Source organism: Podarcis tiliguerta (assembly GCF_965153285.1).
Source record: "Podarcis tiliguerta genome assembly, chromosome: 8".
In the NCBI taxonomy this organism is placed as follows: domain Eukaryota; kingdom Metazoa; phylum Chordata; class Lepidosauria; order Squamata; family Lacertidae; genus Podarcis; species Podarcis tiliguerta.
The window spans coordinates 17,740,221-17,750,751 of NC_139541.1; the positions used below are offsets into that span (position 1 = coordinate 17,740,221).

General features: G+C 47.2%; 1 protein-coding gene across 1 annotated transcript; it reads left to right on the forward strand.

Annotated features, from left to right (window-relative positions):
* Nucleotides 1-218: 218 nt before the first annotated feature.
* B3GALT6 (beta-1,3-galactosyltransferase 6) lies at nucleotides 219-5,155 on the forward strand. Its single transcript, XM_083454195.1, has one exon. It carries the CDS (start codon nucleotides 1,524-1,526, stop codon nucleotides 2,562-2,564), a length of 1,041 nt encoding a protein of 346 aa, XP_083310321.1. The 5' UTR covers nucleotides 219-1,523; the 3' UTR covers nucleotides 2,565-5,155.
* The last annotated feature ends 5,376 nt before the right edge of the window (nucleotides 5,156-10,531 follow it).

Genomic DNA, 10,531 nt, shown 5'->3' on the forward strand with positions numbered 1-10,531 from the left:
GTATAAAGACTAATTAGTCGGGGCGGGAAGCGGGTGGTCTGTCTCTTTTCGCCTCGCCGCAATAAAAGCTGAAATAAAATAGCGCCTATTCAGCTCTACCTCTTGTTAAATACTACTGCAACAACAAAACAGGCGCCTTGTTAGGTAGCTATATTTCAATAGAATGAAGGGGACCTTTATAAAAAATAAAGGAAGACATGCTTGTTTCGGGCACGTGAGTCTTACGTAGCCATTTTTGTTTTGGATCGTGGGGGCTGCTGCATTTTTATTCCCTGTGCGGTTTCACTGAATTTCACTAAATGGCAACTTGTTTACGTGGGATAGGTGTCTGTGTACCAAAGACGAAAGGCTGACAGGGCCTTTTTCCTAATTTTAAGACGGCAACCGCTTCGGCTTTAGCTGCCCTAAGACAAGATGGCAGATAAAAACTCGCACTGGGGGAGAAAAACACACCTGAGGGAAACGCCCTTAGTCAAGATGGCGAGAAGCCGCGGCTTCCATTGCCCTAACACAAGATGACCGCTACTCACGGCCAGATAAGGACACAGCGGTGCCCTTAGCTAAGATGGCAACAGCCACAGCCTCAAGTGCCCGGACACAAGGTGGCGAATACGCGCTACTGTATTAGCTCGAGGTAGGGCAGGGCATGAAATGCCCTCAAAGATGGCGCCGCCATCTTTCGCCTCCCAGCCCTGACAAGACATGGCGTGAGAGAGCGATGCGAAGACGGAAAGTCACGTGACTCCACTTTGTTCGGCCCCCTCCTCCTCCCCCATACATTTCTATTCATTCGCATTTTCTCGCCGCCTCAGGAGAAGACGGAGCTGCAGAAAAGGATAAGTACCGCTCCGAAAACCATCGCGCCCGCTCCCTTCACATATCTCTATTTAGGGAACGCGCGCGAGAAGAGGAGAAACGGGGCGGGGGGGGGCAGGAGAAGAACTGAAAATCTGTCAGAAGACAATGAACCCCGCGCTTGAGGCAACTGAGGGAGGACCCAGCGGCACGTTCGGAAACGTTCCGAGGTGGCGGCGGCGGCGGCCATTTGTCCCAACCCGCCACCCGTAGCCAGCAGGGCTGTTCCCGCCAAAAATTCTGAGAGGAGAGAGAGGGGATTCCCCCCCCCCGCGGCCTCGCGCCTGAGGAGAAAGGGGCGGGGCTGATCCCCAACCCTCGAGGCCTTGCTGTCCCGAGGCGAATGTGTGGGCGGAGCTAGTGCCGCTTCCCGCCCCTTAGAAGGCTGAAGGAGACGTCACTGCAGCCCCTAAAGGGGAGGAGCCAGAGCATTGGGACCACCAATCCCAGAGGGAGGGAGGAGCCAGGACTATCGCCACCAAAGAGGGAGGAGCCATTAGGGTCATTGTGGGGGCTATTTGCCTGAGAAGTCTTTGGAGCCGCCCCTTAAAAGGGAGAAGCCCTTTCATTGGACCACCTCCTGAAAGAGGGCAGTGCTGAGGAAGCTGCCCCAGGGGAAGTGGTGTTTGCCCCGCCCCTTAGCTGCCACCACGTTTCTTCCTGCTGCCATGAAGCTCCTCCGCCTGCTGTGCCGCCACAAGACGGCTCTGGGACTCGGCGGCCTGTCTCTCTTTGGCGTGGTGCTCCTCTACTTGGCCAAGTGCACCTCAGAAGGCCTCAAGCCCTCCCACGGCTGGGGGCTGCCTCAGCAACAGTCTCCCGCCCGGACCGGGGGTGTGAGTGGGCCTCACCCTCCAGCCGCCGCCCCACCTCCTCCTCCCGAAGAGAGCGCCTTCCTGGCTGTGTTGGTAGCCAGCGGCCCCAAATACACAGAGCGGCGTAGCATCATCCGCAGCACATGGCTCTCGGTGGCCGGCCGGGTCCCCACCGGAGATGTCTGGTTCCGTTTTGTGGTGGGCACTGGAGGCCTGACCGGGGAGGAGCTCCACACCTTGGAGCTGGAGCAGAGCCGCCATCAGGATCTTCTGCTCCTCCCTGACCTCCGAGACTCCTACGAGAACCTGACCGCCAAGGTCCTGGCTATGTTTGTGTGGCTCGACCAGCACCTGGACTTCCGCTTTGTCCTCAAAGCTGATGACGACACGTTTGTGCGCTTGGATGTCCTGGTGGAAGAGCTGAGGGCCAAGGAGCCCCGCCGCCTCTACTGGGGCTTCTTCTCTGGGCGCGCCCGTGTGAAATCCGGCGGGAAATGGAAAGAGAACGCCTGGCTCCTTTGTGACTACTACCTGCCCTATGCTCTGGGCGGGGGCTACGTGGTTTCAGCTGACCTGGTGCACTACCTGCGCCTCACGCAAGACTATCTCAACATATGGCAAGCTGAAGACGTATCCCTGGGTGCCTGGCTTGCTCCGGTGGATGTGAAGAGGGTTCACGACTCTCGTTTCGACACGGAGTATAAATCGCGGGGCTGCAACAATAAATACATTGTGACTCATAAACAGAGCATTGAGGACATGTTGGAGAAGCATCAGACTCTAGCCAAAGAAGGGAAGCTCTGTAAAGAAGAGATTAAACTCCGACTGTCATACACGTACGACTGGAGTGTGCCTCCTTCACAGTGCTGCCAGAGGAAAGATGGTATACCTTGAAAACTGTGAGGAAGGACAGTCTACCTTGGCAACTGTGCAAATAAGAGGGGAAGGGAACACAACCAGGCGGGAGGAAATTGGTGATGGTGGATGTGTGTCGCACTGAAATCATTCCTCCTCTGGCCGGAACTTTTAAATTATTCCAAGATTTTCCACAGTATGTCAGGCCATATTTCATCACCCTTGCCAGTTTGGCATATGAAGGATATAGGGGAAGAGCATGGAACAAACCGGGGTCTAGGAAAATAGTACCTGAAAGGCAGGAATTGGCAAAAGGAACAATTTTTATGTACTGTGGGACAAAGAAATGAAGGATTTTAAAGGTTCTTTAAGCTACGGTACTGTTAGACACAGAGCTGTGGTTTGTTTCCTTTCTTTGAAAGGATAAGTGGATGTTGGCCAAGGATTCTGACAAGTTCAAAGTGAAATAATAACAGAAGGGTAACTTGGTCCCCAGCACCAGTGGAAGGGATTACTAGTGTGCTCCATAATGCTGTTTCTAAACAGAAGGGGCTGCTTTTGTCATTGACAAGCCTTTGCATTGGCTATGGTGTATTGGAGGTAGGAGATGTCCAGTCTAGCAGGAAATGTTCTGACCTTTAAACATTTTTATTATAAGTGGATGGCTTGTATAACTTCTATCCCTGGAGAGAAATCCCTCAGACCCCTTTCTATGTCAGGTACCTCAAGAGAGGGAGAAACCTTTGAAAATCATTAATCCTACTCAGAGTAGACTCAGTGAATTAACCTGGTTCAGTAATTTCAGTGGGTGTTCTCCAACTTGTATCCAACTAAGTTATAGTCAACGATGGACCCATTGAAAATAATGTGCCAAGTTACTCATGTCCAATATTTTCAATGGACCATTACTTTGAGAAGGAACATTTGATGCAACTCTTTAGCTATATCTGGAAGAATAGATTATTAGAAGGAATCCACAATGACAGCCTGGTCTTGATTGAAAATCATGCAGCAGTTGCTTCCAATGTAGTGTTATTAGTTTCTGGAATTAAATGCTTCTAGAATTGTTGAGTTGTATCCAACATTAGTCCTACCTGAAGTAGACCCGTCAAAATTAACCAGTATGATAAGCTTAGGCCCCTTTATTTCAATGGGTCAACTCTGAGTAGGATTCAGTTGGATACAACCCATTGTATTGTAGCCAACAATAGTCCTGCACAGAGTAGACGCATTAATTATTTTTTTTAACCTTCGTTAGTCATATTCATTGGGTCTACTTTGAGTATGACGAATGTTGAATACAGCCTATTACAATTATTATCCATCTCAATTATATTATTTGTCAAGAAACGGTGTGAGTGGGTCTTAACCCTCCAATCAATTATTCCTGAGTAATATTCTGGGATGTCACCAGGACAGCCATCAAATTCTCCCTTTTGTGGGGCTGAGTGCTCTCTGTAGTTTATTTCCAAAGCAGTAAGACACCTGTACTAAAAAACAAATAGGTAAATTTAGAGCCAGAAAAAAACCTTGCAGGCAGATGTAAACATATTTAATTGCCTTGCTTTCGGGGATTCTTTGCACAACATGAGAGGTGGAGAGAATGGGTTGCGACAGCTTTGTAGGTGTGTCAAACAAGAGAGTAAGGAGCAGGTTGGAGATGGAGTTATCTCATCCACTCCTTTTCCATAATCTGAACCCTACATCTCCTATACACGTTTAAATAGCATTTCCCCAAGGAGTCTTGAAAGTACTAATAAGGGAAAAATCTGAGGTATCCATCCTTTGTAGACCCTCTGGACAGAGATGTCGTCCAGGATGCTTAGATCAGGCCTGGAAAATCTGTGACCCTCCAAATGTTGATGGGCTGTATCCAGCATCATCCCTGACCATGGGCCATATTGGCTAGGGCTGATGGGAGTTGGGAGTCCAACAACCGCTGGAGGACCACAGGTCCCCCAGCCCTGGTGTTGGTCTTCAAAGAAGAAAACTATATGACCCAACCTTGTTCTGAAGTCTGACCTATGTGAACTGAGCTGAACCGAGTCCACCTGCCTTGAAATTGCTTCCTGCCTTGGTTTTTTCCTGTTCTGGAAAGGTGCAAAAAGATGTTATTTTTGAATTCCTGGTGGTCCAACATACATGGCTGCCAGACTCTGTTCTGTGTCTCGCCAGGCACGCAGGTTTTCTCTTCTGATGCTGACTTCAGGAAAAGTCAGGAATATTTGTCTTCTTTACTCAGAGGGAAGTTGGTATATTGTACGTAATATTATGTGTTTACAATGGTGATAATTTATTTATAAATATTGTAAATGTTCTGTGTATAGTTACAGAGGCTCGGAAACAGCCGCGTGTCAACGGTAATTTTAAATTATTTAAAAGGAGCGTGTCGGCGCTCGTGTAACTATTATTGAAATGCCTTTTTCCTGCCGTACAGCTTATTATTTAAACTCTCCTGGGACTTTTAATCCCAAGCCCTTTCTTGCATGTGTCTCGGGAGCTTGTAAGAACGATGTACCAATCACTCCTTTTAGTTGAAATAGCAATGCTTCTGAAAAAAACGTTTGTGTGTTCTCGTTTCCATTTTTTTTTTTAATAAAGAAAAGAGTCCTCTTTCCCCTTTCCCATAACTCCCCTGCAGTGATTGGATTTTAAGCTTCAGAAGAAATGGAAAATTGCCAAATGAAATGTGACAGTGGAAAGCGAACAGGAGCACCGCTGATGGCTCTGAGGCTTTTTATAGAAAGCTGTGTGGTTGTCAGCTACCTGTGTTTGAAGGATTAGGGCCTGTGTTCTGTCGTGTATATAGGCATGTCGACTTAAAGCAATGGGACTAAGCTAAGGTAGGGATGTTTTGGCCTGTTTTATTTTATTTTAATTTTTTAATGACCACCTAAGCCGTTTCAATGTGCTAATTTATTACAGCGCTACAGGGACACCAGAGTCTTTTTAATAGGTTACTTTCTGCTACATTAAACATTTATGCATTGCGAATATTCCATCAAGTACAGTGCCTGGTTCTGAGTGCCACATTTTAAGCTGGGCATCGATGAACTTCCAGAGAGGGTCTGGAAACCAGTTCTTATGAGGAATGGTTAATATTGGTTATTTATGAGTTGCTTCCTTTGAAGCACCTCAGAGTGGTTTCAGAACACAAGAAAAAGAAGCACACCTTCAAAACTGTAAAAATAGTTGTATGTGCAAAAGCAATTTAAAACCAATACATACACCAAAACAGTTAATTGCATATGTAAAAACAATTTGAAAGAGCAAGATAGTGTGCTGGAAAATTTGGAAAAGCGGGAGCCCATCATGACAGCTCCATAGCTCCTAAAGAGTCCAAAATATGCAGACAGCTGGCTGCTTCATTAAACACACACACACACACACCACAAAGCAAAGAGCATTAGTAAATAGCATAATACCCAATTTAGTAGGATCAGTTGACAGTAATAGAATAGCAAGCTGTTCTCATTCCCTGACTTCCACTGTCACAGGGGTGGGGGGTGTTTTTAAACCCGAGGGCCGCATTCACTTCAGGGTAACTTTCTGAGGGCCACATGCCAGGAGTGGGTGGGGCCAGAGAAAAAGTGGGCGGAGCCATTGATGTGAACTTTATCTTCGTACAATGAGCTGGTTTCCTCCTCCTAACCTCCATGCAGGCAAGAGAGGCATTATCAGAGATTTATTTCACAGACTACTATATAAAGCATTTCATAGCACAAAGCCACTGAAATGGTGCACAATAGCATAAAACTCCAAAGGGCAAGCTTCAGAAACAAAAACCATTTCAACAAGCGATAAAAACCATCTCCACAAATTCGGGGGCGGGGGGACGAATTTTGGCTGATGTGCAGTTAATATTCCATAAGTGAATTTGGGGGAAGCCTTTTGACGAAAACGTCCTCAAGGACGCATTACAGCCAGGCAAAAGCATCTGGAGGGTGAAACGTGAAATAGTGAGGTAAGTACCCTGGGGAGTGAAGGGACGCGGGTGACGCTGTGGGTTAAACCACAGAGCCTAGGGCTTGCCGATCAGAAGGTTGGCGGTTCAAATCCCTGCGGCGGGGTGAGCTCCCGTTGCTCGGTCCTTGCTCCTGCCAACCTAGCAGTTCGAAAGCATGTCAAAGTGCAAGTAGATAAATAGGTACCTCTCTGGCAGGAAGGTAAACGGTGTTTCCGTGCGCTGCTCTGGTTCGCCAGAAGCGGCTTAGTCATGCTGGCCACATGACCGGCAAGTGCAAGTAGATAAATAGGTACCACTCCAGCGGAAAGGTAAACGGCGTTTCTGTGCGCTGCTCTGGCTCTCCAGAAGTGGCTTAGTCATGCTGGCCACATGACTCGGAAGCTGTACGCCGGCTCCCTTGGCCAAAAAAGCGAGATGAGTGCCGCAACCCCAGAGTCGGCCACGACTGGACCTAATGGTCAGGGGTCCCTTTACCTTTACCCTGGGGAGAAGAGTTGTAGCTTAGAAAGAGTTTCAGGAGCCACATAGAGATGCCCAAAGGGCTGTGTTCAGAAGCTGAACGTTGGATGGTTCAGGATAGATAAAGGACTTCTTTATGCAGTGCATTGTTTGACTGGAACTCACTCCCACAAGAGGTAGTGATGACTACCAACTTGGATGGCTTTAAAAGAGGATTAGAGAAATTCATGGAGGATAAGCCTATCGAAGGCTACTAACCATGGTAGGTATGCTCTGCCTCCTCGGTTTGCTGGGGTTCCACCAAAGGTGAGAGTGCTCTTCTGATTGAATCCTGGCTGTGGGTTTCTCACAGGCTTCTGGCTGGCCATTGTGAGAACAGGATTTTGGATTTCATGGGCCATTGGCCTGATCCAGCAGGCTGTTATTAGTCATTCATGGTAAAACGCAAAGGCCTCCTTGTCTCCTTGAGGAACGGCTAAGGGAGCTGGGCATGTTTAGCCTGGAGAAGAGGAGGTTAAGGGGTGATATGATAGCCATGTTTAAATATATAAAAGGATGTCACATAGAGGAGGGAGAAAGGTTGTTTTCTGCTGCTCCAGAGAAGCGGACAGGGAGCGATGGATCCAAACTACAAGAAAGAAGATTCCACCTAAACATTAGGAAGAACTTCCTGACAGTAAGAGCTGTTCGACAGTGGAATTTGCTGCCAAGGAGCGTGGTGGAGTCTCCTTCTTTGGAGGTCTTTAAGCAGAGGCTTGACAACCATATGTCAGGAGTGCTCTGATGGTGTTTCCTGCTTGGCAGGGGGTTGGACTCGATGGCCCTTGTGGTCTCTTCCAACTCTATGATTCTATGATTCTCCACATTCACTTGCTAGAGCAAGGAGGGAACCCTGGCATTCTAGCAGGTGATGCTACTTTCCTACTCCTGAAAAATCCTCTCTTGCCTCGCTTTCTGCTGTGCCACTGCTTGTGACAATTCTCAGCAACGAGATGTCAAAAATATGAAATCCAATTTAGAATGAGAACAGCAATAACAGCCTTGGGAAATGGTGATTGTTTTAGCTTGGTGTTTTAAGAAACAAGACTTGGTGCCAAGCAGCTGGGAAGGAATTTTGTAAGTTTTGGGTAAAAAAATGGTGCCCTTCTCCTTCCTTTTGAGGTGAGAAACATGATCACTAGTCTAGGGACAGGCAGCCTTGGTGGTTTATTCTGCTCAGTGCAGGATGGGAAAATGTTTTTGTGGGCCTCTCCTGTTCAAACATGACAAAACCTCCTTGAATCGTATTTTTCACTATTGCTTCACTATTGCTAAGCATGCTATGAGCAGACCGGTCTGGATTTTATTCACCATTATCTTGCAATTGGTGAGAGTGACCACAGAAGCCACTTAACAGTTCTTTTCCTGAAAACTAGGACCTTGCAAAGATGGACAGGGTTCCTTGGAAGAAATTGGCGGTGTGGTGTTTTGCGCTGTCTGTGTGTTGAAATCTATCCAACTCCCTTGCTAGTTTACAGCGCCGAGCTGGCCAGATGGGAAATCAAGAGTTGTTTATTTCCTGCTTGGTTACACCATCGGGATGAAATGGGTGACATTATGAAAGCTGTGAGCAGCTTAATTTTGCTAGGCTGGAAAAGCAAGGGAAAAGAACCGCATACCCTTTTGTTTCAAACAAAGCAGTCTGAATTGTGAGCACAGTCAAAAAAAAAGGTCAATCAAATATGGTTATTAATTGGTCAATTGACCTTCAGATATGCAGAAGCTGAATGTTGCAAGATTCAGGATGGACAAAATAAGGGTCAAGTGCAGAGTTAAACTATGGAATTCGCCCCATGCAACATAGGAAGCTGCCTTATACCGAGTCGGACCCCAGGTCTATCCAGGTTAGTGTTGTCTACACTGGCTGGCAGCAGCACTCTAGGATTCCAAACTGGGTACATCCCTAGTCCTACCTGGGAACTGAACCTGGGGTGTTCTGCATGCAGACAGATGCTCTACCACTGAGCTATGACACCTGGTAGTGATGACCACCAACTTGGGTGTCTTTGAAATACTATTAGACAATTTAATGGAGAATAAGGCTCTAGATAGCTAACCTCCACAGGCTGAACTAGGAACAAGGGTGTAACTACTTAGGCCAGATTATATAGAACGAAGTGGTGCAGTGGAGAAACCGAGGCAGGTTTTCATTTCCTTTCTAGTTATCTGACACTTACCTGGGCTGCTTGTCTGCAAGATTTTGTTCCTTTGTCACTCAACCAGATGTTTCCTGCAGTTAAACAAAAGTATGAAATAGAAAATAATAGAAAGTCACAGCTTCGGCAAGGCCGATGATTAATTAAGGTGACAAGTTAGGGACTCGTGATCATAAACAGCCTGAGAGTTATTACAACCTTCAGATATATTGCCAGCTGTTTGGCGTTCAGTAGACCCCCTCAAGGAAGAGACTCAAAAGGTTTTCTTAAGGATCAGCCAGGAATGTGCCTTGTAAGTATGCATTCTCTTAACCTATTGTGGGAGGAAACTCAGTAGAAGAGCACCCGAGAGACTGCTTCAAGCTCATACATCAGGCATAAGGAACCTTTGACCCTCCAGATGTTGATCAACTGCAACTCCCATCATCCCTGGCCATTGGCCATGCTTTGCTGGGGCTGATGGGAGTTGTAGTTCAGCAACTTCTGGAGAGCCAAAGGTTCGCCACACCTGCTCTACATAGTTGCAAAGACGGCACCTATGATTGACTGGATTCTTCCCTTGCCTTTCAGATATTATTGAAGTGAGAACATTGAAGTACAGTGGTGCCTTGCAAGACGAAATTAATTCGTTCTGCGAGTCTCTTCGTCTAGCGGTTTTTTCGTCTTGGAAGCAACCCTATTAGCGGCTTAGCGCTATTAGCGGTTTAGCGGCTATTAGCGGCTATTAAAGGCTTAAGGGATTAGCGGATTAGCTGCTAAAAGGCTATTAGCGGTTTAGCGGCTTAGAAAAAGGGGGTGGGGAGCGAAAAAAAATCTCAAGACTCGCAAGACATTTTCGTCTTGCGAAGCAAGCCCACAGGGAAATTCGTCCTGCGAAGCGCATCGAAAAACGGAAAACGCTTTCGTCTAGCGGGTTTTCCGTCTTGCGAGGCACCACTGTACGTCTGCAGGGAGCCTCCTGTCCACCTTCGCAGTCTGCCAGTGTCAGTCAGGCCATTACAGGCTAGGGCGGTAGTCTTCGGCCATTTTGGCCCAGGATCTGTTTTTAATCCAAACATTTGCTTGGAGACTCATTTCTTAATCCTTTACCATATACAGTGGTACCTCAGGTTACATACGCTTCAGGTTACATATGCTTCAGGTTACAGACTCCTCTAACCCAGAAATAGTGCTTCAGGTTAAGAACTTTGCTTCAGGATGAGAACAGAAATTGTGCTCCGACGGCGCGGCGGCAGCAGGAGGTCCCATTAGCTAAAGTGCTTCAGGTTAAGAACAGTTTCAGGTTAAGAACGGACCTCCGGAACGAATTAAATACTTAACCTGAGGTACCACTGTATTTGCCTGGTGGTAATGCTCCTGTTGCGACCCACCTTGAATCGGATCCA

Coding starts and splice junctions, on each gene's coding strand:
- B3GALT6 (XM_083454195.1), top strand. CDS start 1,524: ATGAAGCTCCTCCGCCTGCTGTGCCGCCACAAGACGGCTCTGGGACTC.